At 63.0% G+C, this 18,080-nt stretch overlaps 1 protein-coding gene across 2 annotated transcripts; it reads right to left on the reverse strand.

Moving 5' to 3' along the window:
* Positions 1-512: 512 nt before the first annotated feature.
* On the reverse strand, positions 513-16,210 carry SCN4B (sodium voltage-gated channel beta subunit 4). 2 transcript variants are annotated; one of them, XM_036258859.1, is made up of 5 exons: positions 16,049-16,210; positions 8,080-8,252; positions 6,662-6,890; positions 4,756-4,885; positions 513-1,087 (listed from the first exon to the last, which is right to left on the reverse strand). In XM_036258859.1, the coding sequence occupies exons 1-5, from the start codon at positions 16,107-16,109 to the stop codon at positions 994-996; spliced, it is 687 nt and encodes a 228-aa protein (XP_036114752.1). In that variant the 5' UTR covers positions 16,110-16,210; the 3' UTR covers positions 513-993. The 2 variants fall into 2 exon arrangements, with proteins under 2 accessions (XP_036114752.1, XP_036114753.1); XM_036258860.1 differs by lacking the exon at positions 16,049-16,210 and adding an exon at positions 15,773-15,824.
* Positions 16,211-18,080: the final 1,870 nt, after the last annotated feature.

The following is an 18,080-nucleotide window of genomic DNA, read 5'->3' on the forward strand; positions in this document are numbered from 1 at the left end:
AGGGCACTGTCATCCGATGCAGAGGATCCCTGAGCTGAAGGCGAGCCCTTGACCCAGGGCTGCTGATCGACAACCTTGGTCAAGGACAAGCTGTGGGGAGGTCACGGGAGGGGCGAGCCCACCGGGCGGGGCGCGGAACACCTGGGCCAGACGATGCCACCTGCTGCTGCAGGGAAAGAGCAGGGCAGAGCCAGGCTCAGGAGTCCCGGGGGTGGCGATGGTCCTGCCATGCCAAGGAGGAGGGGTGGCCAGCACGGCAGGGCTGGGTGGGCATTCCAGTGGCCAAAAGGCCCGGGCCACTGGCTCTCCCACCTCTGCAGCCTGAAATGCTAGGGGAGGGGCAGGCTGGGCCCCCGTGTCTCGGGAAGGCCTGAGGCACCCCCTCCTGAGCCCCTCCGCAGCCTAGAGATGGGAGTAGCAGGCTAGGGGGGCCAGGACCCCCAAAGTCCCAGACAGCAGCCCCAGCTGGGAGGCTTCAGAGTCGGGGCAGCAGGGGTGAGGAGTAGGGTCGCGGGCCCAGGCAGGCGGCCACCCTGGGCTGGGGGGTAAGGAGAAGTACCCGCTAGAGGGACATGGGGTCAGGACCCATCACAGCTGTCACGGTAGTTCCCGCCAGCACCGCCCACCCCAGACCCTGCACAGAGTCCCTTAGGCCATGGCCACCGTCAGAGGGTTGGCTCTCCACACACAGGGCCCAGCCATCACGGCAGCCCCCGCTGACCCCCCAAGTCTCTGCTGAAGAGAGAGGTGGGGGGGAACCAAGGCCCTGCCCGTACAGGGTGGGGAGACCTAAACACCATCTGCCCTGCACCACCTGAGCCCTGCCGTTCTTGCCCGGACCGTCCACCGCCCCCCAGCCAGCCCGGATCAGGGGAGCCCCAGCTGGGGAGGGGTGGGCAGGCCCGGGGCCCCGCTGAGCCAGGAGCAGGTGTCCCGGGCTGGGCGCGGCGGCTCCTCGTCACGGGCGCCCAGCGCTGCGCGGCCACCGCAGGCTCACACCTTGGTGGGCGGCTTCTCTTCTGCCTTGGAGGCCGGCAGGCCGTTCTCCGTGTTGTCGTTCCCCGAGGAGCTCACCAGGCACTCCTTCCTGGGGAGGGCGAGGGACACAGGGACGTCAGGGACCGTCGGGGACCGAGCCGCGGAGAGGGAGCCGCGGCCCGTGCCTGGCCCTCTGCCTGGCCTTCCTCAGAGCTAAGGTGGCCAGTGGCCAAGACACCTCACCGCTGCGCCTGTGTCTCCACCTCACAGACCAGTGACGCCCCCCTGGGCTGCAGGAAGGGCTGGTGAGCCCTCACAGCCTGGCACCCACGGGCCCCGGCAAGGCTGGCAGGAGGCGAGCGTACCGGGCACTGTTCCCAGGTGTCGGTGCTGAGGGGCAGCCACACCACGGTCATTCCCAGGCTGTGTCAACCCCGGGAAAGGGTCCCAGCCGGCGGGCAGTGTGCCAGGGGCAAGAGCTCCTTCCCCAGGGCTCCAGGCCCTTCCTCCCTGAACTGCTGTGACCCTGGGAGGGGGTGGGGGGCAGAACCGAGGTCCTGGCTGGAGGACTCAGGTGTGGGCAGGGGGTGCGTCAGGGCCGGACGCAGCAGGAGAAATGGCTACATGGGCAGACGGCCCCCATTGCCACCTGCTGCCCTGTGCCGAGCAGCTCCAAGTCCAGCGTGTCCCACCTGGGCAGCGCCCAGATCACCCCGCTTTCTGCTCCCGACAGTCTCCAAGGCTGTTCACAGCTGCTGTTGCTAAGCCACATTGTAGCCTGACCCTGGGTCAGCCAGGGGCCTGCAGGAGGGACTGAACACCGTCCTCGTCGATTCGTCCTGCAGCAGCCTGTGAGGAGCCTATTTTGTTTTTTTTAATCCTCACCTGAGGGCATTTTTTGCATTTATCTTCAGATAGAGTGGGAGAGGGAGGAAGAGAGAGAGAAACATCGATGTGCGAGAGACACATCAACTGGCTGCCACCCACACAACACGAACTGGGCCGGGGACAAACTGCAGCCAAGGTGCATGCCCTTAGCAGGCCCAAACCCAGGTCTCTCTAGTCTGTGGGCCGATGCTCTAACCGCTGGGCCAAACGGCCAGGGCACTGAAGAGCCTTCTCGATCCCAATTTTGTTCCCCTTCTCGGTGACTAGGTTCCTGGAAATCTGATAAGTATCTTGTTCCTGGTGTCGTCCAAATCTGAACGTTAACAGCGACAAGCCGAGCCCCGGGGCCTGCCACTGAGGGCCCCTGAGAGGGCCTGCCCGTGTCTCTGTCCATCTCCGAGCCCGAGTAGGGTGGAGTCAGCTGACACCCTTTTGCCATCCAGCTTCCGCGCTGAGAACCCACGGGCCCCTCGCGCCGTCGGGCTACACGACGCCCAGGTCCACTGCCGCCTGGTCTCAGGACACTCTCCGGGGCTGACTCTAAAGCCGCTGGGGTACAGTGTGGGAAACAGTCCTTCTCGGGGTCGGGGAAGGCTCTTTGGGTGTCATGTAAGCGGAGGCCAAGACGGACGAGCAGGGCCGCGGACCTGCCAGGCAGCGGGAACCGCAGGTCCGATGCCAAGAAGCCGTCCAGCCCCTCCCTCTTCTGCGCTGCCGCAGGCTCTCCTGCCTCTCGGGCCTCCTCCGCTGCCCAGGGCCTGGCCCCGCCCCCAGCCTCTGCCTGCACATCCCCTGCCCACTCTGACCTTTCCTCCAAAGACCTCTGGTCGTGCCAGCTCCCCTGAGTCCAGAAGCCAATCTCAGCCTGGACGCCCAGGTCCCCAAGTGCCGCCCCAACCCCATGTGCAGGGTCCTTATCCCCTTCCTCCCTCCCACACCTCCCAACAGACCAAATGCCTTGTTCTCCAGACACATACCCCCTTCCCAGACTTCCCACCTCCTCTCTCTCCGGTTCCCCCATCTAGAGCATCCTTCCCCTCACCCCCAGGGTCGAATTCTATCCATCTTGCAAGGCCGACCACAAACATCCCTTTGGCCAGAAATCCTGAACCCCTGCGGCATTCCATCACCTCTTTGCCACCAGGGATCCCCTCGACCTTGTATCACCCCGATCGGTGCTCCCACCCCGCACTTAAGGGCGGGGTGTCTCCTGAGCATCTGTCCAGCGCTCGGAAACAGCCGCGGGGGGGGGGGAGGATGAACGCATGAGCTCCAGATTCCCCGTGCACCGGCAGGTGTGGTGGCAAGGGTTCACGCTTTGAAGACAGGCAGTCCAGGGTTCGAATCCCAGCTCTATCACTTAGTAGCTGTGTCACCCGTAACCCCTCTGACCTTCACCTTGCTCAACCGTAAAGTAAAAGTTGTGGATAGCATATAAACACGCCTGGAGACCCACCGGAGTCACGTGACGAATGCCAGGACGTGTTTGCATCTGCGGGGGTCTCCTGACCCACCGACCCCGTGAGAAGACGCGTAGCCTGCCTAGCGCCCACGGATCAGTTTCTTCTCTGAGTGCTCTTAAACTGTGTGTTGAATGCTTTGCACCCCAGTTTTGCTCCCCACAGCAATATTGGTTGTTAAGAACAGAATGTGAGCCTGGCCGGTGGGGCTCAGTGGTTGAGCGTCGACCCTGCACCAAGAGGTCGCTGGTTCGACTCCCGGTCAGGGCACATGCCCAGGTTGTGGGCCCGTCCCCAGTGGGGGGCATGCAGGAGGTGCCAAAGGATGTTCTCTCTCATTGATGTTTCTAGCTCTCTCTCCCTCTCCTTTCCACTCTCTATAATATCAATAAAAGAAAAAAATTTTTTTAATAAAATAAAACTATTAAAAAACAAAACAAAACAGAACCTGGTCCTGCTCCACGCTCCGGCCCCTCTGAGTGTCCCCGAACCCTTGGTAGCCGTGCGGTGAGGCAGAGACCACGCGAGAGCGCGCATCCCAGCCAGGGCCTGGCGAGAGGCCAGAGGCTCCGCGCCTCAGCATCCTGAGCACCCTCCTCCCGCCCAGCCCGCCCCTCCCCTCCTCCGGGAATGACCGCAGCAAACAGAGGCCTCCCCCGGTCACCTCTGCTCCCGTCCAGGCTGCCTCCGCTCACGTCCTTGGGAGTCTCTTCCCCGTCAGCTTCTCACCACCCCACCTGCTCTTTGGAGCCTGTCCTGCCAGTTCTGGGCTGGGGGCTTCCACCCTCTGCACCCCCCCTCCTGGAGATGTGGAGGCAGACCTGCCTCCCCCGACTTCTCCCTCTGCCCGATTTCAAGTCTCAGAATTTTGCAATAAAAGACCCCTCTCCCAGAAGGACGTTCCCATTTCAGGGTTTCTGCACATGGAATCTCATGTTCTCTGATTTAAAGAGGGTGAGGGTGGGGGTGTGGTGTGGCCGGTGTGGCTCCGTGGTTGAGTGTGGACCCTGCACCCAGAGGTCACCGGTTTGATTCCCGGTCAGGGCACAGGCCCAGGTTGTGGGCCCGAACCCCAGTGGAGGGCGTGCAGGAGGCGGTTCATCGATGTTCTTGCTCATCAATGTTTCTCTCTCTACCTCTCCCTTCCTCTCTCTCTAAAATCAATAAAGAAAAATATTTTTTTAAATAAATAAAGGGAGAGCTTCCTAAATCCTGTAGTGGGACGTAGGTCAGGGGTGGCACGGTAGGAAGCGGGAGGCTCATGGGATGGGCAGGAAGAGCTAACGGGCTGACTCACGGGGGGGGGGGGGGGCTGAGGCGGGAGAGGGAGGCGGGGGGGAGGGGACGATGGCAGGAGGAAGGCTGGGGCGGATGGCAGGACGAGGACGTGCCGGACTCAGGGGTGGGCCGGCAGGACGAGGGCACTTACTTCTTCTCCTGCGTCTTCTTGAGGATGAAGGTGACGAGCTTCTTGACCAGCAGGATGAGGATGAGGAGCCCCACGACCCCGCCCACGACGGCCAGGATGATGAGCGTCACCGTGTTGTCCACCTCTTCCACTGCGCGCCGGAGGGGGACAAGGGAGCAGGGTCACCGCCGAGCACCACGGCCTGCAGCCCTGCACCTGGGATACGGCCGCCCAGGCGCCTGGCTCCCCCAGGCCTGACGGCTGGCGGCGGAGCTGGACGGTGGCCCACCGGGCCACACAGAGGGACCTCCCCTCGCCCCCCACAGGCACCATGCAGGGTCTAAAACAATTCGGACGCGGGGCCCCCAAAATCCCCACGAGGCCCCCAAAATCCCCTGTGTCTCCTGCCTGTGCAGAAGCCGTGGGGACTCCCTGTGTCCGCAGACGGGGAAGGCTGGAGGCCGTCTGCACGGAGCTGCAGGTCTCAGCCACCACCCACGAGCGGGTGACCTCCAGCAGGTCACCGAGCCCTTCTCACCTCTGTTTTCTCATCTGGAAAGTGGACTCCTGGCCTCCCTATAACCCTGCCCCACCCACAGCCTCTCCCCTCTCCCTTCACAAAACCTCCAGCTTTTTAGTTGCTCTGCCCAAAACCCTTACACTCCAAGGCTTAGAGTCACCCTTGGGTCCTTTTTTCTTTAATTTTCTTTCTTTATTTATTTTAGAGAGAGGAAGGGAGAGAGAGACAGAAACATGGGTGAGCGAGAACATCAATGGGCTGCCTCCTGCACGCCCCACACTGGGGTCGGGCCACAGCCTGGGCGTGTGCCCTGACCAGGAATCGGACCAGCGACCGTGCATGGGTCGATGCTCAACCACTGAGCCACACCAGCAGGGCTGATTCCTCTTTTCCTCAAACCCTGTACCTAGTCCACCTCAGAATCCTGATGGCCCTAACTTCCAAAATCTGACCTCTAACCACCACTCCGGCCGAACACATCCCTTACCTGGACGTCTGCCGTTCCTCCTAACTGGCTTCCTCACTCGGCCACCTGTCCTTGGCACGGCCACCAGACTGGGCCACCGCAGCTGGGGTCCTCTGCTCGGAGCCCTGCGTGGCTCCCCACCCGCAGGCCCCAGCCTGCCCCGACCTGATGCGTCTCTTCCTGCTCGCCCTGGTCGGCACACCGGCCACCTTGCCCGTCAAGCACAGGGCTCTGGGCTTGTGCGTGTGCAGTGCCCTGGGCCTGGGCCGTCTTCCCAACGGCCCCTCTCAGCTTCCTCTCTCGCCGCCTCCAAGGTCCTCACTCTGTCACCTTCCCTGGTGACCCTGCTAGCACCCCACATTTCCCTCCCCGCTTCGTTTTTCTCTAACGCTCAATTACACTGTTTGCTAGACACTCAAATCTCCCTCTTTGCTCTGCTTCCCACACACCTCCCCAGCCAGAAGCAGTCTCCCGAGGGCCGGCGCCCGCCTGGCTTGTGCGCGCTGTACCTCCGCACGCAGAGCAGCGCCTGCCACGTGCGAGGCGCTGTCAGGATGTGCCGGGAAGTGGATGAATGGATTCGCAGAAGCAAAGAGCAGATGAGCTTGAAATATGTGAGGAGCATCTAACTCAGGGCTTCACACGCAGAAGTGCCCACACCTTAGTCCCCGACGCCTCCTCTTCCCTCCCGCCAGGTGAAGCCCAAAGTGGGGGCGCCCAGAGAGGAAGAGGCGACACCCTCCACAGACCCGACTCAGGTGACTGACGCCAGGCTCAGGACAAGCTGCCCGGTGGCCTCTAGCCCTGTCCATGGCACAGCCAGCATCGAACCCAAGTGAAAGAATGCTCCTGTGCGGTCCGCTGTGCCGTGCCCCCGGCACCCTGAGCGGGGTGCCCCGTCCTTCCCCCTCCTCTGCCCTCCTCTCTGCCCCGCTGCCTACGTTTATCGACCACTTGGAGGAAGATGGTGGCGTGGTGCTGGAGGTCCTTCTCCTTGGGATTCTTCACGTGACAGGTGTATTTGCCCGTGTCGTCGAAGTCCACATCCTTCAGCGTGATGGAGACATTGTTCATCTTCTCCTTGGTGGAGCCCACCAGAGTGATGCGGTCGTCATTTTTCACATGCACCCTGGGGTCTGACTTCTCATTCTTCACGGTCCCTCTGATGAGCTGGGAGACAGATGGGGAACAGAGGGTGGACACGAAAGAATCAGCGTCCGCCCTGGCCGGTTTGGCTCAGCGGTTAGAGCGTCGGCCCGCGGACCAGAGAGACCCAGGTTCGGTTCCCGCTAAGGGCACATGCCTCGGTTGCAGTTTGTCCCCGGCCCCCTTGGGTCATGCAGGTGGCGACCAGTCGATGTGTCTCTCTCACATCAATGTTTCTCTCTCTCTCTTCCCCCCTCTATCCCTCCCGCTCTATCTGAAGATAAATGCAAAAATGTCCTTGGGTGAGGATAAACAAAATTTTAAAAAAAGAAGCGGGGTCCTCCAGGGTCACGACATCCCTGCAGCCCACTCCCTGGCCCTGCCCTGTCTTGTGCAGGAGGAGCTGTGGTCGGGGTGCTCCCTCCCTCTTGCTTCCCTTCCCGTATCAGCGGCTCTGCCGGTCTGACCTGAGCTGGGCTTGTCTCAGGCTAAAGCCACGCTCCTTCCCGGAGGTCTCCCTGGGCTGTGCCACACCTACCACGGATCCACGCGACGTCCTGCCAGGCCCCCAGGTCCGCTCGCAGGCACCTGCGCACCCTAACGGGCCGCCCCACGCCCTGGAGCGAGCCCACAGCACTGTCCGCCAGCACCCTGCGGTCAGCACCCCGAGGTCAGCACCCCGCGGTCAGCACCCCGAGGTCAGCACCGAGCTGTGTGGAGCTGGTCGCTGTGGCTTCCCCATGTCCGTGCTCAGTAAACACCTGTCACCTGACCCCTCCCCCGCAGCCCTGGGGGCGCCCCTACAGGTGCCCTCTCCTCGTCCTCTCCCTTCTTTCCAAGCCCGGTCCCCGCCCTTCTGCTTGGCCTCTTCCCACCCCTCTCCCAGCCTTCCCAGGGCCCTGCTCTCTCCTGTTTTATACATTAAATGACTGATTTTACACACGCAACTCGAGCTTCGGGTATTTCCCCAGACTAAGCAGGGCCCTGGCCCAGAACTCTCCCCAACAGACCCAAATCCCGGCCACGCGCTCTGAGCCCCTCCCGCCGGGGTCTTCCCAGGCTGGCTCTGCAGAGCGCGGCGAGAAGGGTGGCAACGCTGAGTCCTGGGGACCGTCGCGGGGGCCGCTCCCCAGGGACCGGGGTCTGGACGGAGGCAGGCGCTAAGCAACGGGGGTCTGCTGTGTCCTGTCCTCCCCTGTCCCCCATGACTCACGATCCTGTATGTGTCACTGCTGTTGTAAGACCACCAGAAGGCCAGGTCGTAGAAGCCGAAGCAGCTGGAGAAAGTGCAGGGCAGCAGGATCTCCGTGCCGTTGACAGCGTAGATGGTGGTGGCCTTCCCCACAGACACCTCCAGCGACAGGGACACGGGGAGCAGGAAGAGACCTGTGTGAGGGGCACCACCTCCCTTAATAAAACCCCTCTGGAACCCCCAGGCTGGAGCCGGGGAAGGGGAGTCTCGGGACGGGCAGGGAGGCTCGGCCAGGCAGAAGGTTCCAGTTACCCTCAGTTCAAGTTCAAGAAGATGGTTCTCTTGGCTTCCATCCACACCACCTGGGCCACCCGCCTTAATTCTCCACTTCTCCCCATGGCCCGGTGAGACTGAATTCTGGGCCACAGAGCAGCCCTTGTGGCATTCTGAGTGACCACTAGGGGTCACCCCAACCCAGGAAAATGAGGTCCTTGCCGGGCTGTGAGCCCTTACCTGTACCTGGAGGAGGGCACAGTCCCCGAAAATGACCTCCCCGCCCCACCCCAGCTGGACGGGCTCCTTTGGTTTGGCCCAGGACTGTCCCCTGGAGCAGCCCTGTAGGGTGGGCAGGAGCGGGTCCCATGGGCGAAGGGAAAACTGCGGCTGAGGTCCCAGGACACAGCTCCATGGAGCCCTGGAGCCCCCCCCCCAGCCCCCAGCAGCCCCGAGAGTCAGGGGGACCCTCCAGTGGACCTTGCTTGGCCCGGGACCCGCGGGCCAGGGCGGGATGTGCGGCGGAGGCGCGGGCATGGGCAGCAGCGGGCAGACTGAGCCTCGGAGAGGGGAGGGCTGGGGACACTGGGCAGGGGGTTCCCGACACCGGGAGGCTTGCGAGCGGGAGGGTGCCAAGGGCACTGCACCCTCTGCCCTCTCCTGATCCAGAGGAGCCCGACCTGCCCCACACCCCCACCTGTCCCCTCGTCCTGGGACAGTCCCCAGAGCTCCCACTCACCAGCGTATCAATACCGTCCGCGTGTGTGAGCAAGTGGAGACCATGAGTTTCCACCCGTGGCCTCTGGGGCCCACCTCGTGAGTCCCTATAAGGGGACCTGGCCCCGCTCCGAGCCTACAAAGTCCTTGAGAAAACCCCACTGTACATCACGGCTGTGGGAGGAGGAATTGGGGGCCACCTCTCCCTGCTCCTCGATAAAATGGTTCTTGGAGTCACCCGCTGAGAACGCAGAGGGGACCCTATTCAGGTTCCCAGGGACCCCCAAGAATACGCCTCTCTCCGGGACCCAGATCCTTGCCCACCGTGAGGTGTGCGTGGCTGGTCACGTGTACCGTGGGAGAAGCCTCACGGCTCCTGGGAGCGGCTGACATCTGAACTGGGGTCTGACTCACGGTCTCGTGGGCAGCTGAGCGCAGACCCTGGCCGTACTGCCTCCTGCCCCCGACCTCCCTGGCACGTCCAGACTGCTGTTTCCCTCAGCTACTCAGACCTCCGGCCTCGCCCTCCCACGACGCCAGGGCCGAAGCACCCAGATCGATCCACGAATCCCGCTGCTGTATTTTAGACACAGAGCGACCAAGACTCGGCTGAGCTGACCGGGTTTAGGGGCCGGGCCGACTGAGACCCTCTGGGCCCAGGTCAGCTCCCGGCCCGGCAGGCACATTGCGGAACCGGTCTTGCTCTCCAGGTGGCCAGTGGCAGCCTGCGTCTTAGAGGTGGCCGACCTGGCTCCCTCCCGGGCCTCTGTCGTCTAACTGCCTCCCATCACTTCGCCTGTGTGCCCACATGGCAGAACGATGCCTGGTGCACCTGCTTCTGAAGTGACAGGGGCGTCGCCCCAAGGACAGCTGGCTCCTGCGGTCAGGGCTCCCCTCCGCTTCTCCATGTCACCCTGGCTTCTGAAGGCAAAGTGGGGTGCTCTGACCTGGAAGCTCACAACCAACCCCTGTGGTCCGGGCCCCCAGTCATGAGCCCTCACTGTTGCTAACACTGAGACGGTAACTCCACTTCCCATCAGCAAGCGGCTCTGTGACTCTAAGTGACATGACGTAGAACAAAACCAATTTACCACAGAGTGACTGATGTAACAGGAGTTAAGTTCCCATGGCATCTTTTTTTTTATCCTCACCCAAGGACATTGTTGCATTCATCTTCTGACAGAGTGGGAGGGAGAGAGAGAGAGGAACATCGACGTGAGAGAGACACATCGAGTGGTCGCCCCCACACGACCCCAACTGGGGCCGGGGACAAACTGCAACCGAGATACGTGCCCTTAGCAGGAACCGAACCCGGGACTCTCTGGTCCCCGGGGCCCATGCTCTCATCGCTGAGCCAAACCGGCCAGGGCTCCTGTCTTTTTAACATTGTCTCAAAACAACGCTGAGTGAAATCCCATCATTCAAGGACAGGCTATATGTACTTCCTGAGCACTTACTATGTGCCAGGCATGGCTAACCCTTACACCCTTATTATGAGGGATGCACTACAACAGCTCCATAGAGAGTTAGGTGACTTGCCTAATGTCAACAAGAAACATTTCTATCACCCCAAAGCAAGAACATCCTTCCTTAGATTTTAAAATAGCAGGGTTTGGCCTCCAGGGTCCCCAGTAGTGCTAAGAGGTTATTTCAATGATGCCTCCCTCTTCGGGTGGCCCCCGCGTGGCGGAATTGTCCCAGGGAGCCTCAGGGTCGCCGGGAGGACAGGGACAGAGCTGGGCCCGGCGCCGGTGGCTCTCGTTCCCGAGCTGTGGGCCAGCTCGGGAAGCGGGTTTCTCAGCCGGTCCCGGGAAAGCAGGGCTCAGCAGGGCACGGAGACCACTGTGCACGAGGGCCCACACTCATCAACCTCGAAGGTGCGGCTAACGGTTCTCAGTTCACAGGGGATGACCTCGAGGCTCAGGGAGGTTAAGTAAGTCGCCTGGGGCAACATAATTACTGGTGAGTCTGAGGGTTTACTATAGAACAGGACAGGCATTTAGATACAATGTCTCATCTAACTCTCAGGGGGAGCCCATGAGGTAGTTACTGTTTTAACCCACAATACCCGAAACTAGGGCAGGCTCCCAGATCCAGTGCGAGGCTGCCCCCCGGCGAGTGGACGAGCCCTGCACAGACACCCCTCGGCTTCTCGACACTGCGTGGGGGCCTGCACACGGCTGTCTTTTAACCTCTGCCCCTACCCCCGCACCCCACGCCCCACACACCCACTGCCCCCCCTCCCCCAAGATCTCAGAGCAGGAGCCAGAAACAACATCCCACCCTCAGCCTAGAAGATGGCCTTCCGGGCGGAGACCCCGCTCTGCCCCACCCCGTGCCCCACACACCAAGGGACAGAGTGCGGAGCGCGAGGGGACACTGTCAGGAGGAGGCAGCGTCCCAACAGCTGCAGGCCTCCCGCGGGGCCCAAGCCCAGGCTCCAAGTGTTCACTGGCAGTCCTGCCTCGGATCTGGGGTCCTGAGGAAAATGGGGGAACTCCCGCCAGGGCCAGCTGCCCTCCCTGTCCCCCCAGTGTTATAGCGAGAGCACATCAGACGTGAAAGTGTCTGAGTGCTGTAAACAGACAGAAGCAGAAACAGGAGTCCAGAGCCCAGGAGAAAACGACTTCCGTGAGGTCTGGCTGAGGACGGTGACTTTCTCCGGACTGCAGTGCACCGCGTGGATGACAACGCCCGGGCTCCCAGAGGGCACACGACCACTCCCGCCGGAACCTGCGGGCACAAGGACAGGCAGGCCTGTCCCATGAAGTCCAGGGCCCGCCCGCGTGAAGGCGCCCAGCCTGTGGGAAGTCCGTCCGGCTACACCCGGCGCTGTGCGCACGGAAGCCCAGAGCCGTGTCCTGTGTCCCCCCGTGGGGCCGTGCTGGGGGGCGGGCATGGCCGGTGTGGGTCCACCCGAGGCCCCAAGCAGTGCTTCAGGGGGATGGCGGAGCCTGGCGAGGGCTGGGAAGGCACAAGGCAGGGCCACTCTGCCCGCTGACCTTGAGGCAGTCAGAGATGCCGCATCTGGTGTGCACCTCTCCAGACCAGCGCGGCTGTCTGTCCTTCCCCTGGCCTTGGGACCAAGCCAACCCGTGAGACTACACAGCACAGGGAGGGCTTCGGTGAGCCCACCGCTCTGACCTCCGCCTGCTGCCGGTGGAAGAGGAGCCACGGAGGAGGGAGGGGACCGGGCAGGCCTCCGCCCAGGTCTGGTGCCACCAGGGCACCCCTGGCAGAGTGACCAGTGTGAGCCTAGATGTCTGGTGCACACGTGGTTTTCCGCCCTGACCGCTCCTGGTGGGAATTATTCCCACGTGGCCGGCTGTTTCCCTCAGTAAAGGACTTTCTTTGCTCGTCCAAAACCTGACTCTAGAATTTCAAGGAGTGGGTGTGTGTGCCCCTTGAACTGGGGGCCCGTTTCTGGCCCCAGGGGACCGGTGGACACGTTCTCCTCTCGGCCTGTGGGGCGATCCTGAGCCCCACAGCTCTGCGTGCTCACGCAAAGGCCCTCTCCACACCGCCGCTGGCCAAGCAGCCGCCCGCGGCCCAGACCAGCCTTGGCGGGTGCTGCGGTCTGAGTAAGGATGGACTCGGGGCTCCCGCGTTTTCGTCAAGAAAAGCATCTTCAGCGCACGCAAATGCTCGTGTCAGATATTCATGCCAGGGGGAACCTAACGGCCACCGCCAGATACCCGGGCAAATGCCACAGCCAGCGTGTGGGCAGAGGAAAGGGGTGGGTGATGCCCACTCCGCTCAGCTCCAAGGGCTCGCCTGGCATGGCGGCAGATGACTGGCGGGAACGGGGAAGCTGAGACGCTGGCCCGGGGGCCAACAGGCTGGAAGTTAGAGCTGGGAGGCAGGAGGGACTGAGGCAGCAGGGCAAGACCCCTCCTGAGGCACAGGCCCCGGGGTCTGTGGGAGGCAGGGCTGGGCCAGGCAAGGCCCCTGGGCCCACAGCAAGGAAAGAGTTCAGCTCCCTCCCTCCAGGCAACCTGCGTGCTTCCTGCCCAGTCCCAAGAGCTTCGCCGAGACAGAAGCAAACCCCTGAGACATCCCCGCTGCTCCACGAAGCCGGCTTTGCAAACAAGTCCCAGCAGGTGCCTCCCCTTGCAGGCCACAGAACAGGTGTGTCGGCAGGGCCAGCTCAAGGCTTACAGAGATCCCCAGACCTCAGCCAAGGCCAAAGGGGAGGATGGTGCCCAGGCTGTGCCTGGCATTCCGAGCCCACCAGGAGGTGGCCAGTCACAAGGGTCGGGGATGCCCCACGGGCCTGCATCTCCAGAAGAAGAACCAGCCTGGTTCCAGACTCAAACCTGGGGTCTCCCTCCACGTCTCCCCCTTCCTCTCCTGACTTGAACCCCTTACCCTTTCTGTTTCCTTGCTCCGAGTGGCACTGGGCACCTCCCTCTCGTTGCTCGCTCTCTCGTTGAACAAGCCCTGATAGCACATCGCAAGGGAAGGGGCTGTGCAGTGCAGCACCTCACGAGCGATCATGAAACACAGGTCACAGCAGCTGAGCCCATCAGGAAGCAAGGAGGGGTGTGCAGGGCAGACACGTTCCCGGTCACCCGCATACACCTCCCCGGCAACACGACAGCCTTGGAGACCACTTCTCAGTCCAGGAAAGGGTGTCCTGCCAGGTTGTCATGATCGCTTGAGCCTGCGTGTGAGACTGAGCTGGGTGTGGGGGAGGAGCTGGGGGGAGAAGCTCCTCGGAGCTGCCTGCTCGGTTCTAGTCCCCACAGTGAGAACAGCTCTGCACCCCCACTCCCCTCTGTGCCCCCACACCCAGGCCCCAGAGCTTCTCACACTGTTCAGCCATCAGCACAACCCTGCTGACCTGCCCGCACCCGGAGGCCCGGGTCCTGGCCCTCTGGACCATCTCCTGGCCATGCTCGGGAGGTCACATTCCCTCCCCGGAGCCTGGCTCCCTCCTGGGGGCACTGAGCTATGGTTTCCAGGCTCCTGCCGGCTCCGGTGCTGCGGGGGAGCATCTCCAGCTGACTGTCCAGTTGTCCCCACATCTCCCCACTGGACTGAGAGCAAGGATGGCATCTGTGTCCCAAGCTCAGGGCACTGTCGCTGCGAGGGCTCAGCACGGCTGCCTGGCGAGGTCCAAGGACGGACCAGCGGGCAGGGGCAGAGCAGGCGGAGCCAGTCCTGGAGCCCGGTGGTCACCCACCTGCAGACCACTCTGCTTTCTCCTGGACTCCCAGAGGTAGCTCAGGTCTTCACCCCAGCCTGTGCCGGGGGCCTCCCAACCTGATCTACCCGCGGCACAGTCCTTGGAGGAGCTGGGGCTTCACCTGGAGCAAGTACCGGGCTCTCGCCCTACACACACCTGGTGCACACGCGGGTTCCCCCCGAAGGCTGGTCCTGGAATATTCCACGAGTCCGGGCACTGGCATCGACCACTGACCAAGCAGCAGGACATGCTGACAGGGGCTGGTTTAATGACCGTGGCTTTGAGTTCCCCGGTAACCCCTGACCCCCCCAGAGTCGCAGCGGGAACCTGACCCATCAGAGATGAGGTGAGGGGAGCTAGTGAGGTGGCTCTGCCCAGCCCGCGAGGGGCCTCAGGCCTCACAGAGGTCCCTTTCTCTGGGGTCACTGGGAAACCAGCACACAGCTGTGCGGGGTGAACCTAGCTAGCGTGAGGGGTGCAGCTAAATCAGTGGCTCCCCAGTAAAGAAACACTGGACCCCCTCCACTACCAGGAGCCGACGGGCCGGCTCGGCACACGGGCTCGGCACACGGGCTCGGCACACGGGCTCGGCACGCTTCCCGTCTGCAGAAACAGCGCGGCTGCCCTTACAGGTTTGTCTCCTGCCTTCGGCACCACTGCCTCCATCACTGCCTAACCCAGGGGGGCAGCTGCTACAAGCCAAAGCTGAGCAGTATAAACAGGAAGCGGTGCAGGTGCCAGGGACGGAGTCGGCTTACACTGAAATCCACCTAGGACTTACGAAATTATCTTCTGGCCTCATGAGCCCCATTCCCTAATCCCTCCTTGTTTGACACTCCAAACTCATGTGCACTCTGCTCCTGGGACCTCTGCATGTCTCCTCAATCTTCATATTCACCCCAGAAATGAAGAGCCAGCCCTGGCCGGCAGTTAGAGCGTCGGCCTGCAGACTGAAGGGTCTCGGGTTCAATTACAGTCAAGGGCACGCACCTGGGTTGCTGGTTCAATCTTCACCCTAGTCAGAGGTCCTGTGGGAGGCAACCAATTGATGTCTCTCTCTCTCTCTCTCTCTCTCTCTCCCTCCTCTCCCCTGCCCTCCCTCCCTCCCTCCCTCCCTCCCTTCCACTCTATCTAAAAAAATAAACAATGGAAAAATATCCTCGGGTGAGAACGAACAAAACCGACAAAAGAGCCAGGAGCAAGTAGACAAGCCCTCCCTAGGACTCTGTATAAGAGGAGAGACACCACCCTTCCTAAAAGGGGGCTTGGTCCATCTTCCAAGTCCCTCCAACCCCCTGCAGGTCTTAGTGTGGAGCTAAGTGCAGAAGGATGGGCATTGAAGGGGGTGGAGGGCAGAGGAGCCAAATAGGAAAAGGGTCAGGAGGAGGGGGAGCCCCCCTTGTATGTCCGATGCCTGGGTCCCGAGTATCCAAGCGGCACGCAGCTCCCGGCAGGGGTACGAACCACCACCCCACGTGCAAAGCGCCCGCGTTCCCTACGCCCGAGGTACAGGCACCCTCCCCAGCACACCCCAACCTCTGAACTTGGGAGACCGCACTGCAGCCCCGAGATCCGGCTCCAGACGTCCGCAGCCGAAGGCGCCAAAGAGCCAAGAACTCCTCGCGAGGGGGCAGCGGTGGGGCGGGGGACGCGCAGGTCCCCGGGGCACCGCCGAGCCAGCCGGGCTCGGGCAGGAAGCCAGCGCAGCGGCGCCCGCTCCGCGCCGCACTCCAAAGCCCACCCCCTTCCAGGCACCGCTTTTCCAAGTGTCCCTTCCTCCCGGGGGGGGGGGGGGCGCCGGGGCTGCCTTACCCCAAATCCCAGTGCCCAGCCATCTCGCCCAGGCTGCGCCTCGGCCCCCAGCCCCGGGCATCGTTCTGTTCTCTGCGGAGCGCGCCAGGGGGGCGGGGATGGCACACGGGGCACGGCCGAGCGGGCAGCCCGCGGTCCGCAGTGGGCCCCACGCTGCCGGGAGCTCCGTGCCGCCCGCAGGGGCTCGGGAAAGTTCGCGGGGCGAGCGCGGGGCGGGGGCGGGGGAGGAGCCGGGGAGGAGCAGGGCCGGAGCGCGAGGCCGGCGTCGCTGCGCGGAGCCTGGAGGCGCTCCAGCCGCAGGAGGGGAGGCGGCCGCCGCGGAGCCCGGCCCCGCCCGCTGCGAACTTGCCCGCGCGCCCGCTGGCGCTCCGGGAGCTGGGAGCCGCCGCTCCGCTCCGGCCCGGGCTGGGCACTGCGGCGGGCACTGCGGGGTCGCCGGCCGCCGGTCAGGAGGCTAGTTTGGGGGGCGGAGAGATGGAGCTTCCGCGGTGTGGACGGCTGCGTGGTGGTACTTTGGGGAACACGGGTGGGATAGCGGCTCCCCCCTCGGGGCGCCGAAGGGACCGCTCGGGTGTCCGCGGCTGGCACTGCCGCAGCCGGGGGGCGTGTGCGCTCTTGCCCTGTGCGCCCGGGAGGAACCACGCGTGCCCGCTCCAGGAGCCCAGCTTCTGCTTGCACACTGCGTGGCCCACCGCCTAACCGCTCCCGTTTCTTCCTACAGCCCGCAGAAATCGGGGTGCTCCTGGTTAGGGATCCGGGCCAGACGGGGACCCGAGCCCTGCCCCACCTTCCCAGCGCCCCACGTCTGGTTCTCCCACCTGGGAGGCCCCCCTCAGGCTGTGCCCTCCTTCAGAACCCGGGATTCTCCCTCGGCCCCTCTTTTGGGCGCCGGGTCTGGGGGTCGGCCGGGTCCCGGGGCTGCCAGCCTTTTCCCCACACTGTCTCGAGTTAAGAGGGAGGAGCGCTCCGGGTCGTCTGGTCACTACCGTCTGATCTCCATCTAACTTCCTCCCTCCACAGCAAATCCGTCTGCTTTCCCGACGCCCCTTCTTTTCAGGTCCGAGAACTGGTTCAAACTTGGAAACCTGTTCCCTCCTCATGGCCTGACCCCTGCTACAGCCCCCCACCCCCAATGGCTCCCCACCACCTACCTACCTTCTTAACCTGGGGTCCCTGCAGGGCTTCCGAGGGACCCCTCGAGGCTGTGGGAAATGCGGACTGTGTGTTTGTCGGGGAGACTCTGCCTTTCCTGGTGGCTTGACAGTACGGGGCTCACGGGGGTGGGGGTCAGAGCCCAGCTCCACACTTAGTGTGTTATGACCTTGAGCAACTTTGGCACAAGTCTCGTGTGCACATGGGAAAAGAATATTTACCTTCTGGCACTGACAAGAGCAATGGCACCTTAGATCTGGGCAGCAGAGGCCTCCACCCAGGTCTCCTGAGTTTAGAGGGCCCCATTCTGGCCCTCCTCTGGCCAGACTCCTCCCCACTGGAAAAAGGGGTTCAGGAAACACGAGGAAGGTGGCCTATGCACCTCCTTTCTACACTGCGCTCCAGGGTCCTCTCAGGAGCTGACCGTGCAGATGTGCACCCATAAGCAGAGGCAGCTGTTGACAGGGCGTGGGGGGAGGTGCAGATGTGCACCCATAGGCAGAGGCAGCTGTTGGCAGGGCGTGGGGGGAGGTGCAGATGTGCACCCATAGGCAGAGGCAGCTGTTGGCAGGGCGTGGGGGGAGGTGCAGATGTGCACCCATAGGCAGAGGCAGCTGTTGGCAGGGAGTGGGGGGAGGTGCAGATGTGCACCCATAGGCAGAGGCAGCTGTTGGCAGGGCGTGGGGGCAGGTGCAGATGTGCACCCATAGGCAGAGGCAGCTGTTGGCAGGGCGTGGAGGAAGGTGCAGATGTGCACCCATAGGCAGAGGCAGCTGTTGGCAGGGCGTGGGGGACAGGTGCAGATGTGCACCCTAGGCAGAGGCAGTGTTGGCAGGGCGTGGGGGGCAGGTGCAGATGTGCACCCATAGGCAGAGGCAGC

Source organism: Molossus molossus, unplaced genomic scaffold, assembly GCF_014108415.1.
Source record: "Molossus molossus isolate mMolMol1 unplaced genomic scaffold, mMolMol1.p scaffold_m16_p_13, whole genome shotgun sequence".
NCBI lineage: Eukaryota > Metazoa > Chordata > Mammalia > Chiroptera > Molossidae > Molossus > Molossus molossus.

Bases quoted from the DNA above. Each gene is read 5' to 3' on its own strand.
- SCN4B (XM_036258859.1), bottom strand. From the start codon at position 16,109: ATGCCCGGGGCTGGGGGCCGAGGCGCAGCCTGGGCGAGATGGCTGGGC. The intron at 8,253-16,048 runs GTAAGGCAGCCC...CCCCTCACACAG, and splicing joins GCTGGGCACTGGGATTTGGG to GTCTCTTCCTGCTCCCCGTG. The intron at 1,088-4,755 runs GTAAGTGCCCTC...CGCCCTCCCCAG, and splicing joins AAGAAGACGCAGGAGAAGAA to GAAGGAGTGCCTGGTGAGCT.